Raw genomic sequence first — 23,685 nt, 5'->3', positions numbered from 1 at the left:
CTACACCACAATAGAAATCTAAGAAACTCTTCTAGATTCTCTCAAGAAAATAGTCTAAATTAATGTCCTATTTATAACCTATCAGACTTGTTGGAAAAGAAACCACTTGCATAAGAGATTACCAAATAAAATACAAATTCCTAAATCATACTACTACTAAAAACTTGACTTCAATAAAACTAATAAATAAATAAAATACTTCTAGGCTTTGTTTAGTTTGCCAACATTGCTTCTCTTAAATCAATCTCTCTATTGAGGCAGGTCCAACACCATCTCTAACAACAATCTCTATGCAAATCTCTGTGGTTGTATATGTGACATGCAATTCCATCTTATTGCTGGTTATTAACTTCATATTTACACGTAATTGTCGACGCACTTTGTATTTTGCAAACAATTTCTCAGCAATTTCTTCTTGATCATCAGAATAGCCACTACCACAATCATCCAAAAATTTCATATTGTCAATCAACTCTTTTGGAGCAAAATATTTTTGAATTCCAATGAAATCCATATCTATCAAATCAAATATATTTCCATCACCTTGTCAAGAGTTCAAACTAACGATTTTTTCAATAATAATTTCTTTTCTTCACATACCAAATGAAACTTCTCTTCTTCCTTTACCAGATCAAGGCATTCTTTTTCTCCAACAAATTTATCACTTTCAATTTCTCCAAACAAAGTATGTAAATCAAACTATAAACTGATTCAAAATTTTTAATATCCCTTATATCATCAACAAATCTATCATTCTCAAAATTCACGAACCATTTCCAACAACTAGAAATTCGGTTTGAAAGGATAATTCTTCTCAATTGTCTTTAAAACATAGTAAATATACTTCCAAAATCTCCAAGATATTTTAGTATAACGAACAAAAGTTTTATAAATACTTTCTGGCATTGTTTTACGCATCATTTGAAAGAATAATTGTGCCTTCTTCTTGAAAACATGTTTTGGCAACTCACTTGCATCAACCCAACAAAGAATATCATCCAAATTACATTGTTTGGGATATTTTTCCACTGTTAAAACCCAACCAAAATATGTATGTCAATTTGTACTTGTGGGAGTCACTATGAAAATTTTTTCACCATTAATCAAATCTCTATAATATTTCATTATTTAACAATTCACATGCCTGAATAAATTTTTTCTCCCTTCTGTCAAGTTTTCCTGGCCTCCCCGATTGATTGTCCAATCAAATCCTTTAATCTAACAACCTGCAGCAATCAAAAAATCTGGCAGGATTCCTCTCTGATCTCTGTTTTCACACCTGCATTTAACAATTTTCGGACCAGTCTTGTGGGCGAAATTCTTCACCAACTACACGCTTTAGGACCAAGGACCAAGGACCAACTTTTTGGTCTAACTCGATGTTTTTAATCCCTAAATAAATATGAATAAATAACAGTAAACAGCCCCCTCGCAAGTCATAAACACATCATACAAAAAAAAAATTTAAAAAAATATATATATATATATATATATATATGCTAATCACAAGCTAAAGTATCACCAGCTTAGCTCCAGGCGCTAACTTTGCTTCAAGCTGCTTGGCGCGTTCTCGTGCTTTTGCAATGCCATCCTTACGGTTATACCCGGCGCTAGAAGCAATAATTATCTTTTCTAGCGTGTTAGCAATTTGAACCAAGGACAACAAAAACTTAAATTGAGTCCTATAAAAAGAAAAATACATCAACTTCACTACTTTAAGATGTTCAAGGCGATACGAACCGAGTGCCGTAAGGGACCTTTGCTTCCGTAGCTACGCTGAGCAGAGAACATATTCTCTTTTGTCCCCATCAAATCATGGATGAACTGAATTACAAGTCTTGACAAGAAAGGGCACGCCTCAGTCAGCAAGACAAAGAAGCATAGGCTTTGATCAGCGGCGGTGCACAGTACCAACTCCAGCTGTTTGAGACATCGTAATAGAGGGAGTTTTCTAAAGGAAAAAAGTGTAAATTCGCTCACTTCAATCATAATCGGGCCAGGTACACGCACAACAAGCTTCTCCACACGACTGCAATATGTTGAATGCTTGTTACTTCTGAAAAGGAAAGCTGAAGTCCACGGTCCGTGAAGTGTTAGCTCTGATAGGTTAGGAACATTCTGAGATTTAATGGGCAATTCTGCAATATATGAATCCCCAAACTCAAAAGACACAAGATTTGCAGCAGAGATGGTCAGATTTTGCAACTTACAGCAACAGTCAATAATCAAGGACTTCAAAGATGGACCAACAATACTCAGCTTCTTTATATTATGGATATACTTGAGGCACAAATGTTCAAGAGATAGACAATTGGATAAGAGATATTCAACCATCTTTTCTGTGATGTGAATTCCGAACAATTTTAAGGATGTTAATGAGGAAAGACCAATACCCTGAAGCTTCACTGCTCTCGAAATGGACAACTTTTCTGGGTCAGGGAAATAATCAACTCCGGGCAAGTCGAATTCCAAAGCTCTAACATCCTTTTGCATCGCAAAATGAACCCAATTACAAACACGATTAGGACTACCAACATCTGTATCGCGATTCCTTCGACTTTGAGGACATCGAACTATAAATCATCTATAGATGGACCCTGATGTAATTTGAGAACTTGATTAACCAAACTTTCGAACTCAGCTGCTTCTAACTGATGGGTACCACCTTTCTTAGCATTCCACCGGTCAAAATCAAACTCAAGAGTACCAGATGCGAAGTGCCATAAACATCTCCACCTATGCGAGAGGACACTGGTCCTTACTGCTTCCTTCAGACTCAAATAGGAAAGAATGACAATCAGAATCTCATCGGGCAAAATCTCCGTCCCATCAACAAGCAATGCAGCAATTTTTCTCATCGCCTTTCTTTTTCTCGCAGTAGAAAAGTCACAGATCTTGCATCTAGAGAGAGGACCCTTCATTGAGGTGATTCTGATCGGCAGTCGGCAGTGGGATGCGGCGGCGGTAGGTCTCTTTAATATTCACCCCGGGATAGATGGTCACAATTCTAGTCCCATTAACTCCGGTCTAACTCCATTAACTAAATACTTTTCAGCAACTTTGTGCCCTAATTCTCTGAAAGGGGAAACTCGTAATTTAGCTCTGACCTCGTAATTTGGCTCTGATGCCTATTATAGAATCCAAATTTTAGGTTTCTAATAATAATCGATGCGTGCAGGGTCACAGAATTGAAGGGAAAAAAAAAGATACTCAAAATAAATGTGGGAGAGAAGAAAATAATAAAGCCAACCCACAATATTATTGAAATCTCAAATAAAGAAGAAAATCACACCATAATAGAAAATCTGACAAACTCTTCTATAGTCTAAACTAATGCCCTATTTATAAGCTATTAGATTTTTAGAAAAGAAACCACTTGCATAAGAAATTATCAAATAAAATACAAATTCCTAAATCATACCACTACTAAAAACTTGACTCCAATAAACTAATAAATAAATATTTCTAGGTTTGGTTTATTTTACCGATAATGATTACCTCGATATGATTCCCGAAAATGATACTCAAAGAGGAACTAATGATTTGAATAGTAATTTGGATGGTGATGAAAATAATGCTGAAAATGGATTCCAAGAGAGTTGGGATGGTGAAAATGAATGAGCAGATAATGATTTTGAAAATATGGGTTATGGGGATGATGAATATGATTGGGTTTAAATTAATTTATTTCTAAACTATTATGATGCTTGATTTAGGAAGTCACTATTTTACTTTTTGTTTTTTCATGTTTGTTTAAACTTAATAAATTACATTTTAATAGTTAATTTTGATGTTGAAAATCTTGAATTTGGAAATTATGGTTTTTGATGTTGGAGGAAATTGATGATTATCTTAAATTTGGAATCATTATTATGTAAATTGTTAAGCATTTGGTTTCAAGATCTTTTAATCATAATTTATAACTTTTATGTTCTTCTTCTTTATTGCTTGTCAAACTATAAGTAAAGAAAGCTATATGTTTATAAATAACCTATTTATTTGATAACTTTCAGGTTATGTAAAGTGATATATGAACTTGAAACTAATTAATTTAGTCAATTTAGAAGTTTTTGGTGGGATCTTACGATTTGATCCTATAAAACTAAAATTGATCTTATTTAGGATCTCAATTTTACAAATCTTGCCTGTCTTTAACAGTTGAGGATGAAAAGGATGTGGAGAGGGGTTGGAGGGTACAAAAATAAAAAAAATAAAAAATATTTTTTTGCATAAATATCCATTGCATGCTCTATCATTATTATTTTCATGTTATATAAGTTGAATTTGTCAGTATCTTGATGAAATTCCCCAATATGAAGTTATATGCATCATTTTTTAAAAGAAAATGAAGAGATATATATTCTTTGAAATCGAACTCTGTGTATCATTTTATATATTATTTCTATTAAAAATGGGGCATAGATAATTAGCCATATAAAAAATTTTCCCTCTAACTATTCATTTTTTGAGAATTGAAATTTCATAGAATAGTTAGAGGGAATCTAACTATTTTCCCTCTAACTATTCATTCTAAATAATTGAGTTTTTGTGTTATTTTTATTTTTTGGGTAGAATCTAATATAAATCACAAACAACAAAGATTCTATTTTTCTAAGAGCACCTTGTTTTGGTATTAATAGTGATATTTTTGAAGATTTGAAAATTTAATTAGGCTATGACCAATCAACAATTTTTAATTGAAATCAAAACATTGAACATAGAATGCAAAGAGACACATTGGTTCAGGGTGTTATATATTGTTTATTATCTTCATAATTTAAATTTAATGAAGATTACATTTTTTCCTAACTGCTATGTTTATTGCTATTATTAAAATGTAATAAATCTAATTATTAAGGAGAAGGATATTTTGGACAAATAGAAAACTTAGACCAGATCCTACTTAGTGTCTAATGCTTAACATTTTTGTTTTGTCATCAGCTATTATTTTCTTCTAAATCAATAGATATGATATAATGAATTTTAATCATCATAATAAATTAAAATGAGCATAATATGACTTCAATCATCAATTAATATGGGCATAATTGAAATAATAAAAACTAAGATCAGAACAATACTTACACTTATACTCCAAAATATCAAGACTCATGATACTTTTTATATAGTAATGATAAGCATAATATGACTTCAATCATCAATTAATACGAGCATAATTGAAATAATAAAAACTAAGATCACAATAATACTTACACTTATACTCCAAAATATCAAGACTCATGATACTTTTTATATAGTAATGATAATGATAATGATATATACATACATATATATATATATATATATAATATTTGATTGAGTCTAGCCACTATCAGTTTCATGGTGTAAAATTATGTGTTTGGTGCATTTGTTAAATCATTGGATTGAGGTGGCCGCACAAAGCAAAGGAATTTACAAAGATTTCAACCCCTCTGCTGATGCACAAAACCATTGATTCCCTAGATAATTGAATACTTTCTCTTTGATTGTTCCTTGGTATTGGTGTAAAATTATGTGTTTGGTGCATTTGTTAAATCATTGGATTGAGGTGGCCGCACAAAGCAAAGGAATTTACAAAGCTTTCAACCTCTCTGCTGATGCACAAAACCATTGATTCCCTAGATAATTTAATACTTTCTCTTTGGTTGTTCCTTACTTTCTTTGTTTTAAATGAGAATTCCTTCCTATTTGTTTCTCGGGATTTGAGCATTATTTTTTATGGACCCAAAACGATAATCAAACATAAATTCACAGAAACAATCACAAAAAGTTGATATATGAGGTAAAGGGAATTTTCTTCTATTGATGAAACAAGTTGCGGCTACAATACACAGAATGAAAATGCCACGAACAGAGGCTTCTATACTAGTCACGATACCTTATACGGCTGATTCCTATTACTAATACATCTTAAACTTGTATTCCACTTGGACCCACCATACTAACTAAACAAGCAAACTAAGGGTGTGTTTGATAAAACTGAAGTCTGAAATCTGAATCTATTAAATTATTGAATTATTAAGTATTAAATCTAATACATTTGACTGCATATCACATTCAGTAATAAGTGAATAGCTCATCACTTAATTTTGGGAGCAAGTTTTGTCTAGAAAATTTAGTGCTACTTAATTAATTCAGATGTTCAATTTTTGGTTATCAAACGGTCTGAACATTTTAAGATCTGAATCCATTAAGTTTAAGTACTGAATTGAGTTATCAAACATGGCCTAATACTAATAACCAATTACATTAGTTTGGTTTAATTATTTCCTACACAGCCTTCCTTAAACCACTGTGACAGCCCCACCTCTCCCTAAGGCGAACCAAAGGGTTCGGCGGACCACCTGCCCAGCTCTCGTCGGGACTCACTCACTCATTACAGTCCTCAAATAAATTACAACGTAAATCTCAAATATTACATCAAATTCTCCACAAATTTACATATCATAACGGAGCAAATACTAACTACCAAGCGTGGAACATACACATACATCCGTTCAAGTCCAATAATTCAAACGATCCTAACTATTACACAAGAGGAGTTCGAATTCAAACTATACATAAGGTAATCCATCCAGTCACATGAAGAACTTAATACAAGCGCTTTCCTTTGCCTCGAGCCCTGTGGGGAGAAAATTATATTTTGGGGTGAGGTAGAAGTTCAGCGAGTGTCCAGTAAAAATCAGTAATCAAATATATTTCATAATACTGCATTTCGATGATGCATGAATTAGTGATCAAATGTAAGTTTATTGCTCTTGTGAGCCAGTGAAATCATTGCACTTAACATTCAACGCTCAAATAGATCCAGTAACAGTGAAACAAGAAGAGGGAGCCATTTGCTCCAAATAAACAGAGGTGGAGACGTCGGTGTTCAGCACAAGACTTCCCAAGAACTCATTGGAGTCAAATCATGTCATGGAACACATACAAGCACAGATGAGATGCAATTGAGTAACCAGTGCAAGAAATAGTTCAAAAAGTAACTTTGAAACAGTTTTGGAATCACTCACCAACCATGGCTTATGAACCTCATCCATCATATGCAGTTCCTTGATCAAGTCCAAGTCCTTCAACTCAAACTCAAAGCAACCAAATGCTCTCAAAGATCGGACAGCATTTCCCCTTAATTTCTTTATTTTTCCAACCTACAAACAATCACCAAATCCATAACCATCAACCACAATTACACATATACATCATAGGCTATTAAACACTCTTAATAAGGGTCATAATATCCCCTTCAATCTTAACCAATTAAGAGCTCAATAATCAACCATCTTCAAGGCCAAATTCGAAACCCTAATCTGGACAAGTGGAAATTTTCCGTAAGCAATCACAACTAGTACATATAAGCTTCATCTTACACCTAACCAAGTTATTATTCCATGGCCCAACATTAATCATCACATGAGAGCAGAAAAATCACCAATAAATCTAAAATACATCAAACTCCATTTTCAACCATGAAATCTTCCACAAAACAACATATTTAACCACTACAAACCAGTAATATACCATTATTAAGAACAAAGAGGGAATTCTTTAGCAACTTACCTCATAACTCAAGAAAGATAGCAACTTAGAGCTTCCCCTTCCAAAACTACTCCACCACCTCCTTCCAACTTCCTTAGCAAAGGACTTTTATGGAGCAATTTGCAAAATCAATGGTTGAAACACAAGATTGAGGCAAGAAATTGAAGTTACAAGAAGAAGTTTTTCTCTCTTTTCTCTCTCAAAAGGTTCGGTCAGTTTGGAGAAGAAAGAAAAGTGGGTTTTGAATCCCCAAATATGGTCAAAAGATGAAAACTTAATCATTAAGAAAACTATACGATAGCAGAATCCGGCCGGATTGTCGGTCGGGTTCAAGGCAGTAGGTTTCCAAATTTTTTTCAAAATGCTCTGCCAATCCGGCCAAGTATCCGGCCAAGAACTGGCCGGATATACGGCCGGATTCTATAAAAACCTTCCGGCCAAAATTTGTTTTGTTTTGTTTTTTTTTCAGGGCATCACAACCACGCTCCTCTAATTTGGACATGTCCAACATCTTCTGTAATTTGACAAAAGCCTCTATCTTCAGTTCCTTGGTGAAAATGCCAGTCACTTGCTCTTTAGTTCTACAATAATCAATTGTAATCTCTTCTCTCGAACCAACTTATGTATGAATTGATGTTTCAAGTCAATGTGATTGTTATGCCCATGGAGAACAGGATTCTTGGATAATTCAATGGCCGACTTACTATCATAATAAATCTTTGTAGGATCAACCTGCTTGTATTGTAGAACACCAAGCATGCAACGCAACCACAAAGCTTTTGAGTTGAACTATTAGCTATTGCAATATACTCCGCCTCTGCAATAGACAATGCAATTATCTACTGTTTCTTAGAACTCTACGAAAACACCCTGAAACCAATGAAAAATGTATACCTAAGAGTACTCTTCCGCTCAACTGTATCACTTGGCCAATCATTGTCTGTGTAGCCAAATAATTCAATTGGATCATTTTCTGAATAAAAAATACTATCATTGCGAATGCCTCCAATATACCTCAAAACCCTCTTAGCTGTTTTCAAATGTGACTGATGTGGATTTTCCATAAACCTACCAATCAAACTGACTACAAAATTAATGTTAAATATCTCAAATTCCTGACCAAAATTTTAAAGCACATAGGATTCACATATCCACCAGCACCTTTCTTGGTCAACTTTAATTTTTCTTCAACTGATGTCATAACTGGTTTTCCTATATCCATCTTGAATTTCTTTAAGATATCACTGCATATTTCTTTTGAGAAAAAAAGTCTCACCATCAAATTGAAAAACTTCAATTCCCAAGAAATATGACATAAATCCCATGTCTATTATCTCAAACTGTTTAATCCTGGCCTTCTTGAATTCTGCAATAATTTTTGGATTATTTCTTGTAAAAATAATATCATCTACATAGAACTACACAATAAGAATATCACTATGGATAGAAGATTTAATATATAAAATGTGCTCATACAGATACATCTGAAAATCACGAACTAGAAAATACGAACACTACACCTTCATGTATAACAAATCCTGCACACTAGAAGATTTAATCAATTCTGGTATACCACACCTTCATGGCTTGTTTCAATCCATAACGCCCTCTTCTATCTGTAAACTTTATTTTCCTGTCTAACAAATCTTGCACGCTGCTCCACCTACACTTCTTCATTGAGAAAAATTGCATTGACATCCATTTGATAAATTTTTTATTTATTTTGAGCTGTTAGAGAAATTATCATACGGACCATGTCAAACCTGGGAATGGGTGCAAACATCTCAAAATAATCAATTTTGGTCTTTGCTTATATCTTTTCACCATTAGTCTCATCTTATACATATAAACTTTTCCACTGGATTTAAATTTTGTCTTGTACATCCATTTCACTTCAATGGCTTTCTTACTAATTGGAAGAGAAGTAAACTCCCAAGTGTCTTTCTTTTCAATGGCATGAATTTCCTCCTCCAATGCTTTCAATCAACGATCACCACGGGCTACATCCTCATACACAACTGGGTCACAATTAGCAAACAAAGCAAAATTAACAATGTCTTCATTAGAAGGAACATTGACGAGCGCGGGGTATATATATATCAATTAACTCATCAACAAACAGTTTTACATTTATAAATTGCTAAATACCCAACACGCGATTTTTCTTAAGTATAGAAGTCATTTATTGAGCATAGGGGTATTAGGTGTCGATTCCACATGGAAGATTGTCAATTATCGATGATTTTTGAACTCCTTTATTATTTAGATTATCACAAATGCAAAAGATTAAATTTATACTACAAATATGAAATAAAAGTAATAAAAATAACAATAGAAACCTCCTAGAGGTATGGAATTCCTTGCTACTTTTGCAAATGAAGTTATCGGTTAAGTGAATGCTATTATCTTGGCTAGTTATGGCATAATTTCTTAATGTATGTGAAATCTACTCTCATAGTGAATCAACTGTACTTGCAGCTAAACCATATCTACTTTCGTGGTTATGAAATTAACTACAAACTCATTTCTTCTATGAAATTACATGAAACAAGTCACTAAAGGCATAAAGGCACACCTTTACTTTCTTGAGTGTACTCCCTAGGTTTATCACTTCATTGAACTAGTGTTAAATTTCAATTTTCATTGCAAACTTAACATCTTATGTTATCATAATTAATGGCCGGTTAATCATGATTAAATAAGCAAAAGTGATAGATAACTTGTTCAAAATAATATCGCCAAATAACCAAATAAATATCACTAATAAGATATAGATAGTTCATCCATACTCTAGGCATAAATTTAACAAAATATGAAAACAAACACCAAACTTGTATTAAATAAGATTTCAAATACAGAAGAGAAAGTGATAGAAAACAAGTCACCCTTGTCATATGAGTTTCAACTCTCGATCTTTGCTCTCCAAATTTTCATTCAAATCTAACTACAAATACAAGAAGGATAAACTACATTAACTATATTATATTACCCTAACTAATGAACTAAGGAAATTCTAGTGAAGACTACATTTTTGATGAGTTTTTCTAGCCTTCCAAAGTTGTGAAAATAGTCTCCAAAATCTATTATTTATAGAGGATTCAAGAGCCAAATGAGTTGTTTCTAGTTGTCATTTTGCCTCTTGAAACTCCCAAGAGTTGGTTCTCTAACTTTTCACACTCTTCTTGGTCAGATACAATCGAAATTACTTGCTGGAATTGAGTTGGAAAGTTGTGTGAACAAAGAACAAGTTGCAGAGCAATTTGTAGCTGAAAATAAGGAATACACGACCTAAAAAATGTGACCTTATGTCGCACATTGTATCCCATATATTGCCTTTTGCAGGTTTGCTCAATTCTAGACAGATTTCATCCTTGCTCTATTTTTTGTTCAAATTCAACTGATATTTTCTCAATGACGAAGGCTGAACTAACTCTTGTGCAAAACATGAAAGTTGTAGCCCTTTGAGTTAGCTTTCCAATGCATCAAGAGTCATCTAATTTGGACCTCTATGAATCGAGAAATGACCAAAATACCTTCGACTAGTCAATCTTCTGTTTCAACTTTGGACAATGAAAATGCACTTCTGTATTTCGACATTTGGACTTGGAAAACTTGTGAACTGGATTTCAATGTCTTCATACCAAATGTATCTCTTAGGTTTAAAAATGGTATAAGAATCACCTCAATCTGATACTTATAAGTCAAGATATAGCTAAAATACCACAAGGTGTCAAAGTTGGAAAACTTCTTTTAGTTGCATTTCATCTCTTGCATTTCATATTCTTTTTTTTTATCACTTCAAACCATCATCAATCATTCAATTATCTTCTCAATTTATGCCATTTGATGATTGAATTATTAAACCTACAAAAACATGAAATTTTCATTATTAAAATCCATAGAAATGCAATTTTTACACATTAAACCACAAAATGCATATTTTCACTAGAAACTTAGTTAATTAGCTATAAAAGTAGTTAAAACACACCAAATCTAACTAATAAAACATACTAAAAACATGTAAAATATGCACTTATTAAACATCATCTAGTGTAATAACATAATCCTATAAACAAGCTGACTACTATCGTTGACAATGTGGACGTCTAGTTAATTCAGTCTGTGGACCTTCAGCAACTGGTGATGGTTGAACATCATTATTAGCTTTCTCTAATAATTTAAAGTCATGTCTGCTGTCCTAGGATCTCCAATAGACCAGTTCCAAACACCTTTTTCATCAAAGATTACATCTCTACTCACTTTCATCTTCTCTGCTGTAGGATTATACAATCTGTAAGCCCAAAAAACTTCACTGTAGCTAATAAATATACACTTTTCTCCCTTTTCATCAAGTTTCTTCCTTAATTGATTAGGAACAAGGGAATGGTAGTACACCCAAAAACTCTGAGATGGCCAACAAATGGTCTTCGACCACTCCAAACTACTTCAAGTGTTTTTCCAAGAATGTTTCTAGTAGGATACCTGTGAGAACCCAGAGAAAAAAAAAAAATTATTTATTTATTTATTATTTTATTCCTGTGCACCGTTTTCTTGTATTTTCTTTATTATATTACTTTTATTAACATTTTATCAGTAAATATAGTTTTTAAATCATTTTTCTAGTATAAGGTAGTTCGTGAGAAATTTGGAACGTATCTTGGACGTGGGACCCGCTAGTGCATTTAGTGAGAGAGATTCGGCCGATTCGGTTAAATTTTGCACAAAGGGATTTTATTACTAGGTGTTAGGAGATGATTAGAAGTTACCTAGATGGATTAGGCCATGAGGGACAAGAGGATAACTATAAGCAAGACAAAGTGCCAAGTGTCCAATCTTGGTTGGACCAAGCTTGCCTAACTTTTGACTAAATGTTCCTTACATTATTTAAAGTGTAATTTTGACCAACAAGTCTTCATTCTTCATCTCCTCATAGCCGAACCTCTCCAGCCAAGAAGGAAAAACATTCTTCAACCTTTCATCTCCAAATCCTTGCTCAATCTTGAAAATCAACCGATTGTTTCTTGAATTAGTCCGTAGAATCATCTTGCTAGAAGGGTTTGAAGACCTTGGTGGTGTTGTTTTGGAAGAAAACTCTCTAAGCTTCAACCTTTCTTGAAGAACTAAGGTAAATTGCTTGGAACTCATCTTTTGTTTCTAATTTTGGCCAAATGGTGCCTTATAGTAGCTATATACGTGATTGTACGGAAGATTTGGTGGATTGGAGTGAAGTTTCCTAATTTTCTGATTTTTCTTGGAATTTTTCTGGTTTCATATGATGGATATGATTGGGTTTGATTTGGTGGTTCCAAATGGTGTTTTATAGCTCACTTGTGCGTTAATTGTAGTTAATTGCGGAAAATTGCCGCTTGTGCGGAAAATTTCAGATTTAGGGTTTCAATTGGGGCTTTGCTATGGTTGATTGTTGAGCTTCTAATTGGCTATTATTGAGGGGTATTGTGACCCTAATGAAATATATTGAATGCCTTATGAATTGTTTGGGTGCTTGTGGTTGTGTTGGATGGTTTTTATTGGTGTCTTGTAGGTTGGAAAAGCTGAAATTTTAGGGGAAATGCTGTCCGAGTGTCTAGGGCATTGGATCCTTGTGAGTTGGGTTGAGATTGACTAGAAATGAATAATTTTAGGGTTGTTTCTACTTTTAACCCTAAATATTATGTATTTTTCATTTCCAAGCTATATTTGGGTTTTACCTTAATAGTTCCTATTAAAAGGTATTCGACTCGTGTTTGAGTCTTAATTGTACTTTCTTGATTATTATAGGGCGTGCCGGTGATCCGAGGCTCACGTCGGGCGAAAACTTGTGAAATTACTTTGTTTGACTTGGTAAGTGTACTACTCACATATTTGTTATTCCGTGGCTTTCTTGTACTTGAATTCTGTGTTTTGGACTAGTTGTGATGATTGTTTGGACTAGGTGAGGCGAGGGTGTACTTTACCACTCTCGTACTCTCTGGCCTACTTGTTTGGTTATGATATAACTTGAATACTCTTGACTGTATTTGATTTGGTGTCGCTTGGATGCCGATCCTTAATGTAACTCTGGATCTGTACTGTTTACTTTGAGCTCTACCTCATTGGAAGTCAATGGACTCGAGCCAGTAAGGACTTGGTCGGGGACATTTGACAAGCCATGGGGACTGTATTTGAGAATCTTTGGGTATGAGACCCTAGATTCCGGTTTACTCGAGTAATACCAATTCTGTACTGTGTGGTGTTCGGGCCCGGTAAGGGGAAAGTGAGGTGGACGGATAATTGGAGTAAAGAGGGGTCTACGGTCATGATTACCTGGTATACATTGATGGAGAGTCAATGAGATGAGATCAAGTATGGCAAAAGAGGAAAAGGGCTCCTGAGAGCCATCCGTATCCTTTTATTCCTTACACTTGGGTGTTATTGCTTTTACTTACTTGACGAACGTATTTGGACTGAATGCTCTTGAGTTTATGTGATCTTGGTATATGTACGTGATAGTACCTCATTGGGCAAAAGCTCACTCCGTTAAATTTTGTTTTCCTTACAGGGAATTGTCTTTTGGACTTTTGACTTTGAAGCATGAGTTGAGTAGAGCTAGTTGAGAGATTTTGTATAGCTCCTCAATAGTTGGAACCTTTGTTTGTACTTGGATTTAAATGCTTTCTTTTGGCTTGTAACCATACAAATGAGGTTTGTAATAGGGTGTATTCCTATCCAATGGATCGTACTTGGCTTGTATATACTCTTTTCAGTGATTGTTGGAAATTTCTTGTAATCAATGGGATCTTGGCGGATTGTGACGTGGCAGCAACTATTCGCTTTACGTTTTGCCTTTTGTTTCCCGTTTCTCATTATTGGGTTGATTAAGCGCGCCAATATTTTCCCGAACGACTTGAGTTAGTGTTTGACCGTTTTAGTAGTTCTGGCGAGAGTTGGGCAGGCAATCCGCTAACTCCTTTGGTACGCCTTAGGGGAAGGTGGGCTGTCACAAGTGGTATCAGAGCCTAGGCTAGAAATAACCTGGGCGAACTTGGAACCTGTTTCTTAGAACTTTTGGGATTGTGATTAGATGCTATTAAGTGTGAATATATTGTCTAAGCTATAAACCTTTGCTATCTTTGTAGGTTATGGCCGGTACCAGTGGTGCAGGCGGAGGCGAGCCACCTCAGAGGCGCCCCCGAGTCATCGACTATCAGGAGAGACCCGGAGGTCCTATCCGGCTGTGGTATACCGCTAGTCGGACCCGCCGCTGTAGGCGTTGCCAGTTTTACTCCTACGCGGACCACGTGGTTGAGGCGGTACTTGCCGAGCGACGGAGGCTGAGAGGTGACGCCGCCAGGGAGCGTACTGAGACCCTTAGGCTTAGGGGCATCATGCGGATGCAGGCCGATAGGATTGGAGAGCTCCAGGGGGACGTGGCCATGGAGCAGGAGAGGACGGACGCTCTGCGAGAGCAGTTGCAGGTGGTTAACGACCGCCTTATTCGCGTAGTCCGGGAGGTGAGAGACCGGTCTGGCGCGATTATCGATGAGTGTGGGGCGCTCATCCAAGGAGGTGATTGGCGCCAATGCGCCAGGGGGAGCTCCAGGTGGCGGAGCTCCAGGTCAGGGAGGCGCCCCTAGCCCTAGCTCTAGCTCTGGGGGGGAGTCGGTTGGCTCCGTCGAGGACTAGATTAGGGTTTTGGGCCTAGTTTTGATCCCGTGTGAGGGATACCTAGGAAAAGCTTTTGGGTAGTTGGTTTGTACTTTTGAGACCTAGGTTGTATAGTGTATTTTGGCAGACCCTCTTTTGGCTTCACGGGAGTACTTTGTATATATTTGCTTGACTGCTTATGTATGACTGTTTGACACAGTTATGTGTTCCATGTATAAATGTGCTATGTGTATACGTGCCTTATGTGGTGTTTACTTTTAATTTTGTTCATGCTTATATGACTATATTGATATGCCTTTTGATATTAGTTTGTGCCTCGATTTTAGAGTGACCTAGAGAATGGAAGGCACTCGTAGCGGACGAGGCCGCGGGCGTGGGGTTAGGCAACCCACAACTGACGAGGGTATTAGGGATACCACGACTGAATCAAACCCTGAACCTAGGGTTGACCCTAATGCCCAGATAGCCGCTGCTATGCAGCAAATGACTGACCTGTTAGCCCACGTAGTGCAACAGCAGGGCCAACCTCCTATCCAGCAACCTGGGAACCCTGGCCATGTAGTAGAAAGTGAAGATCGGGCCCTGGAGAGATTTCAGAAGTTCTCTCCGCCAAAATTTCTAGGCGGGCCAGATCCGGACGTGGCCGAAAAGTGGTTAGAGAAAATGATAGATATTTTTGCCGCCCTACACTACTCAGAGGAGAGACAGGTTACTTTCGCTGTCTTTCAATTGGAAGGAGCCGCGCGTTCTTGGTGGAATGTGATACGCATGAAATGGGACCGGGAACAAACCCCAAGAACATGGGTAAATTTTGTGAGGGACTTCAACGCAAAATACTTTCCCCCTCTAGTCCAAGAAAAAAGGGAGGACGAGTTTATTAGGCTCCGCCAAGGGACTCAATCAGTGGCTGAGTACGAGAGCCAGTTTACTCGTTTATCCAAGTTTGCCCCTGAACTCATTCTGACGGAGCAAAGGAGAGTTCGGCGTTTTACTCAGGGGCTCAATGTGGAAATTCAAAAGGATCTGGCGGTAGCCCAGATCCACACTTTTAGTGACGCCGTGGAGAAAGCTTTGCGAGTTGAAAATGCAAGGCTTCAAGTAAGGAATTTTCAGGTGAAAAAACGGGGGTTCTCTGCGAGTAGTTCGACCCAAGGGGATAAAGGGACCCCTCCCAAGTTTGGAAGAGGAGCCGGTGGAGGAAGGCAACCGGGGATGACACGAGGGACTCCGCCGAGGGGTGGTCACAATGGACGGGGCCCGCAGAAGAGCACCTCACAAGGAAGTTCGGCCTCAGTTGCACGTGGACCCTGTGGATTTTGTGGAAAACCAAACCACACTGAGGACAACTGTTGGAGGAAGGAGAGAAGGTGCTTGCGCTGCGGGAGTGCAGAGCATCAAATAGCTAACTGCCCAGTGTTACCTCGGGAGGCGAGAGCAACCACTCAGTCGTCGAAGGCCAACTCGGGACAGTCCAAGGTAGAAGGGACAAAGCCAAAGGTGCCAGCTCGGGTTTACTCCCTTGAGCAACAACAAGTCCCTGATTCCTCTGGGGTTGTAGAAGGTACGATCCCTGTTTTCCATCGTCTAGCTAGGATTTTGATAGACCCTGGTGCTACCCATTCCTTTGTTAACCCCGATTTTATGTGCGGTATTGATATAAAACCCGTTAGCTTGCCTTATGACTTAGAGGTTAGTACTCCTACGGGGAACCAACATTTGATTACTGGTTTGATGTATGCGAATTGTGAAATATGGGTAGGAGAGAGAAAGCTTTTAGGGAATCTTATAAGTTTGGCCATTAAGGGGTACGACGTTATATTGGGTATGGACTGGCTAGCTAAGTACGATGCACAGCTCGATTGTAAGAGAAAAGTAGTGGAATTTCGTATACCGGGGGAGGCGACCTTAAGGCTAGATGTAAGAGGTAGTTTAGCCTCATCTGCATTGATTTCGGGTATTCGGGCTAGAAAATTTTTGTATAGAGGGGCCCAAGGGTTTCTAGCTTTTCTTATAAATACTCCCACTGATAAGCTGAGGGTTGAAGATGTGCCTATTGTAAGTGAATATCCGGATGTGTTTCCTGATGAATTAGTAACTTTACCTCCGGAGAGAGAGATAGAGTTTAAGATTGACCTATTGCCAGGAGCGTCACCTATCTCTAAGACCCCCTATCGAATGGCACCTGCTGAACTCAAGGAGCTGAAGTTGCAGTTGCAAGACCTGTTGGAGCGTGGGTTTATTCGTGAGAGTGGATCTCCTTGGGGGGCTCCGGTACTATTTGTTAAGAAGAAGGATGGAACGTTAAGACTGTGTATCGACTATCGGGGACTAAACAACATGACCATTAAGAACAAATACCCACTTCCCCACATCGATGAACTGTTCGACCAGCTACAAGGCGCAGTGGTCTTTTCAAAGTTAGATCTCCGACAGGGTTACTACCAGTTGCTAATTAAGCAAGAAGATGTACCCAAAACTGCTTTCAATTCTAGATATGGGCATTTTGAGTTTGCGGTCATGCCTTTCGGGTTGACCAATGCCCCTGCCGCCTTTATGGATTTGATGCATCGGGTTTTCAAACCCTACCTGGACCGATTTGTTGTCGTGTTCATTGACGACATTTTGGTCTATTCTAAAACCCGTGAGGAACATGAGCAGCATTTGAAGTTAGTGTTACAAGCCCTGAGAGACCATCAGCTATACGCCAAATTTAGTAAGTGTGAATTTTGGCTGGAGAAAATCTCTTTCTTAGGACATGTGATTTCCAAAGAAGGTATCACGGTAGACCCCGCGAAAGTAGAGGCGGTCGCTGAATGGAAGAGGCCAGAAAATTCCACAGAGATCCGTAGTTTCTTAGGGTTGGCTGGGTACTATAGACGCTTTATTAAAGACTTTTCCAAATTGGCCGGTCCTTTAACCGACCTGACGAAGAAAAACGGTCGTTTTGTGTGGGATACTAGGTGTGAAACCAGTTTTCAGGAGTTGAAGCGAAGGTTAACCAGAGCTCCTGTTTTGGCCTTGCCTAGTGGGAAGGACAGTTTCACTGTTTATACCGATGCTTCGAAGGAAGGTTTGGGGTGTGTGTTAATGCAAAATAAGAATGTGATTGCCTTTGCCTCTAGGAAACTAAAAACCCATGAACAAAACTACCCTACCCATGACTTGGAGTTAGCTGCTGTGGTCTTTGCTCTGAAAAAGTGGAGACACTATCTTTACGGGATTACCTTTGAGGTTTATTCAGACCATAAGAGTCTTAAGTACCTGTTCTCCCAAAAAGAGTTGAATATGAGGCAACGTCGGTGGATGGAACTCTTAGAGGATTATGACTGCACGATCAACTACCATCCTGGTAAGGCTAACGTAGTAGCGGACGCCCTAAGTCGGAAGGCTCAAGTAGCCGGGTTGATGGTCAAGGAGTGGGAGATGTTAGGAGCAGCTAGTGAGTGGAACCCTAGATTGGGATGTAAGAAAATAACTTTTGGGAATATTCGGGTAACCTCTACTATTCTTGATCGAATTAAAGAAGCCCAAGAGAAGGATCCGATGGTACAAAAGTGGAAGGAAAAGGTAGAAAAAAAAGCATTACCTGATTTCAATTTGGGTCCTGAAGGGATTTTAAGATATAGGAATCGAGTAGTGGTGGCCAATGATGAAAACCTGAAAAGGGAAATTTTAGAGGAAGCCCATCGATCGAAATACACGATCCATCCTGGTAGTAATAAGATGTACCAAGACCTGCGACGGTTGTACTGGTGGGATAAGATGAAAAGAGAGATTGCTCAATATGTCCAAACCTGTCTGATTTGCCAGCAAGTCAAGGCTGAACACCAAAAACCCTCTGGACTGTTACAACCTCTTGAGATACCCGAATGGAAGTGGGAAAATATCACGATGGACTTTGTTTCTGGATTGCCAAGAACTCAAAAAGGACATGATGCCGTTTGGGTGATCGTTGATCGGTTGACCAAATCGGCCCATTTCTTACCTGTGAATGTGAAAGATTCCCTGGATAAACTGGCTCGGTTGTACCTGAATGAAATTGTGAGGTTACATGGGGTTCCAGTGAGTATAGTTTCAGACCGAGATCCTCGTTTTGTATCAAGGTTTTGGCAAAAATTTCAGGAGCACTTAGGGACCAAAATTAACCTTAGTACAACTTATCACCCCCAGACGGATGGACAGTCGGAGCGAACAATTCAAACCCTCGAGGATATGTTACGAACGTGTATTCTAGATTTTGGGGGTAATTGGGGCCAACATATGACTTTAGTGGAGTTTGCCTATAATAATAGTTTCCATTCGTCCATTCAAATGGCACCATACGAAGCTCTCTACGGACGAAAGTGTCGTTCGCCCATTTATTGGGATGAAGTGGGGGAAAAGAAAGTTCTAGATCCAACAACCATTCCTTGGATGGAGGATGCGCAAGAAAAGGTTAAATTGATCCGTCAAAGACTCCAAACAGCTCAAAGCCGACAAAAGAGCTACGCAGATAACCGAAGGAAAGATTTGGAGTTCGAAGTTGGAGACCGTGTCTTCCTTAAAATCACGCCACTACGAAGCGTCACTGCGGGGAGAGGAAAGAAACTTCAACCACGGTTCGTGGGGCCTTACAAAATTCTTCAACGAGTTGGAAAAGTAGCGTACCGACTCGAGTTGCCACCAAGTTTAGCTCGGATTCATGACGTTTTCCATGTCTCGATGTTGAAAAAGTACTATCCTGACCCAACCCACATCGTGCGACCAGAGGAGATTGAGTTAAATAAGGCACTCACTTACGAAGAGAGACCTGTACAACTACTCGATCGAAGGATTAAGGAACTGAGGAATAAACAAATTCCCTTAGTAAAGGTTTTATGGAGGAATCATGGTATAGAAGAGGCAACTTGGGAACTGGAGGAAGAAATGCAAAAGAAATATCCTGAGCTGTTTAGTAACCCAGGTGAGCAATTTCGAGGGCGAAATTTTCTTAAGGAGGAGAGGATGTGAGAACCCAGAGAAAAAAAAAAAAATTATTTATTTATTTATTATTTTATTCCTGTGCACCGTTTTCTTGTATTTTCTTTATTATATTACTTTTATTAACATTTTATCAGTAAATATAGTTTTTAAATCATTTTTCTAGTATAAGGTAGTTCGTGAGAAATTTGGAACGTATCTTGGACGTGGGACCCGCTAGTGCATTTAGTGAGAGAGATTCGGCCGATTCGGTTAAATTTTGCACAAAGGGATTTTATTACTAGGTGTTAGGAGATGATTAGAAGTTACCTAGATGGATTAGGCCATGAGGGACAAGAGGATAACTATAAGCAAGACAAAGTGCCAAGTGTCCAATCTTGGTTGGACCAAGCTTGCCTAACTTTTGACTAAATGTTCCTTACTTTATTTAAAGTGTAATTTTGACCAACAAGTCTTCATTCTTCATCTCCTCATAGCCGAACCTCTCCAGCCAAGAAGGAAAAACATTCTTCAACCTTTCATCTCCAAATCCTTGCTCAATCTTGAAAATCAACCGATTGTTTCTTGAATTAGTCCGTAGAATCATCTTGCTAGAAGGGTTTGAAGACCTTGGTGGTGTTGTTTTGGAAGAAAACTCTCTAAGCTTCAACCTTTCTTGAAGAACTAAGGTAAATTGCTTGGAACTCATCTTTTGTTTCTAATTTTGGCCAAATGGTGCCTTATAGTAGCTATATACGTGATTGTACGGAAGATTTGGTGGATTGGAGTGAAGTTTCCTAATTTTCTGATTTTTCTTGGAATTTTTCTGGTTTCATATGATGGATATGATTGGGTTTGATTTGGTGGTTCCAAATGGTGTTTTATAGCTCACTTGTGCGTTAATTGTAGTTAATTGCGGAAAATTGCCGCTTGTGCGGAAAATTTCAGATTTAGGGTTTCAATTGGGGCTTTGCTATGGTTGATTGTTGAGCTTCTAATTGGCTATTATTGAGGGGTATTGTGACCCTAATGAAATATATTGAATGCCTTATGAATTGTTTGGGTGCTTGTGGTTGTGTTGGATGGTTTTTATTGGTGTCTTGTAGGTTGGAAAAGCTGAAATTTTAGGGGAAATGCTGTCCGAGTGTCTAGGGCATTGGATCCTTGTGAGTTGGGTTGAGATTGACTAGAAATGAATAATTTTAGGGTTGTTTCTACTTTTAACCCTAAATATTATGTATTTTTCATTTCCAAGCTATATTTGGGTTTTACCTTAATAGTTCCTATTAAAAGGTATTCGACTCGTGTTTGAGTCTTAATTGTACTTTCTTGATTATTATAGGGCGTGCCGGTGATCCGAGGCTCACGTCGGGCGAAAACTTGTGAAATTACTTTGTTTGACTTGGTGAGTGTACTACTCACATATTTGTTATTCCGTGGCTTTCTTGTACTTGAATTCTGTGTTTTGGACTAGTTGTGATGATTGTTTGGACTAGGTGAGGCGAGGGTGTACTTTACCACTCTCGTACTCTCTGGCCTACTTGTTTGGTTATGATATAACTTGAATACTCTTGACTGTATTTGATTTGGTGTCGCTTGGATGCCGATCCTTAATGTAACTCTGGATCTGTACTGTTTACTTTGAGCTCTACCTCATTGGAAGTCAATGGACTCGAGCCAGTAAGGACTTGGTCGGGGACATTTGACAAGCCATGGGGACTGTATTTGAGAATCTTTGGGTATGAGACCCTAGATTCCGGTTTACTCGAGTAATACCAATTCTGTACTGTGTGGTGTTCGGGCCCGGTAAGGGGAAAGTGAGGTGGACGGATAATTGGAGTAAAGAGGGGTCTACGGTCATGATTACCTGGTATACATTGACGGAGAGTCAATGAGATGAGATCAAGTATGGCAAAAGAGGAAAAGGGCTCCTGAGAGCCATCCGTATCCTTTTATTCCTTACACTTGGGTGTTATTGCTTTTACTTACTTGACGAACGTATTTGGACTGAATGCTCTTGAGTTTATGTGATCTTGGTATATGTACGTGATAGTACCTCATTGGGCGAAAGCTCACTCCGTTAAATTTTGTTTTCCTTACAGGGAATTGTCTTTTGGACTTTTGACTTTGAAGCATGAGTTGAGTAGAGCTAGTTGAGAGATTTTGTATAGCTCCTCAATAGTTGGAACCTTTGTTTGTACTTGGATTTAAATGCTTTCTTTTGGCTTGTAACCATACAAATGAGGTTTGTAATAGGGTGTATTCCTATCCAATGGATCGTACTTGGCTTGTATATACTCTTTTCAGTGATTGTTGGAAATTTCTTGTAATCAATGGGATCTTGGCGGATTGTGACGTGGCAGCAACTATTCGCTTTACGTTTTGCCTTTTGTTTCCCGTTTCTCATTATTGGGTTGATTAAGCGCGCCAATATTTTCCCGAACGACTTGAGTTAGTGTTTGACCGTTTTAGTAGTCCTGGCGAGAATTGGGCAGGCAGTCCGCTAACTCCTTTGGTACGCCTTAGGGGAAGGTGGGGCTGTCACAATACCTGTTCAATAGATAAATAGCACAACAAATTACCTCTGGCCAAAAAGATTTTGGCATATTTTTCAAATTCAACATACATCTTGTGAGGACCTGAATTTTTCTTACTTTTATTTTATTTTACTGGCTTATTTAATTAATTATTCACCCGTTTTCTCCAAATAATTTATTTCAACCATTTTAAATCCATTTTCATGGAACAATGTCTAACTTATATGTTTAAAACGTCCCATTAGCAAATTTAATTTTTCTACGGTTCGTTTAGCAAGAAATAGTGAATGCATATTTTTCAAGGTGATGTTCGATCCGAGAGTGCAATAATCTTGGAGAATTAAGAATGAATAATAGTAGACTAAGAAAAGTTAATTGAGATATTAGATGAGAGTGGGTTAAATTTCGCTTTATTGCGTTCGAGTCAAAAGTTTCTCGAAAGTCGCGCTGGTACAACTAAGTGGAGACTTGAGGATTTAGTACTAGACTAATAAGTATGAATAATTACAATGTTAGAAGAATTACCTTGGAGGATTAGTGTTTAAGTGTAGCTAACAAGAGAGAAAGTGGTAGTACAAAATCCTATTTAGTTACTATTAAGAGTTGACTTTTGGTACAACTTTAAGTTAGATTCCTCAACACATTTCTTCATTCTTTCTCTCCAAGAATCAAACCACCAACACTCCTTCAGCATCTCTCATTTTCGGCCAGCCTTAGAAGCTCCAAAGGGAAGAAGAAAACTTCATCTTCTAGCTCCAAGTTTGCTTGCTTTTCATCATCCAACTCACAAACCACTTGAAATTTCACTCTAGCTTGAAAAAATGTGCCGTGACGACCCCACCGTACCCAGAGGCGTACCAAAGGGCTTAGCAGGCCGTCTGCCTAGCTCGCGCCAGGACTCGAAATCAAAAACTAATAACAACTATTCACACCCAAATGGTTACTATACACATTATATACATGCTCAAAAGTTCACTATGTACATCATATACAGCAGCAAAAGTGTTCTATGTACAATTCAAAAGTAGAA

The 23,685-nt window shown here is 37.8% G+C and overlaps 1 protein-coding gene across 1 annotated transcript; it reads right to left on the bottom strand.

The window, feature by feature from the left end:
• Positions 1-235: 235 nt before the first annotated feature.
• LOC113705875 (uncharacterized) lies at positions 236-2,858 on the bottom strand. The gene is made up of 5 exons (XM_027227779.1): positions 2,625-2,858; positions 1,748-2,484; positions 1,545-1,682; positions 1,227-1,279; positions 236-516 (listed from the first exon to the last, which is right to left on the bottom strand). Exons 1-5 carry the CDS (start codon positions 2,856-2,858, stop codon positions 236-238), a joined length of 1,443 nt encoding a protein of 480 aa, XP_027083580.1.
• Between the last annotated feature and the right edge of the window lie 20,827 nt (positions 2,859-23,685).

Source organism: Coffea arabica, chromosome 8c, assembly GCF_036785885.1.
Source record: "Coffea arabica cultivar ET-39 chromosome 8c, Coffea Arabica ET-39 HiFi, whole genome shotgun sequence".
Lineage (NCBI taxonomy): Eukaryota > Viridiplantae > Streptophyta > Magnoliopsida > Gentianales > Rubiaceae > Coffea > Coffea arabica.
This window is presented reverse-complemented; position numbering and strand designations above follow the sequence as displayed.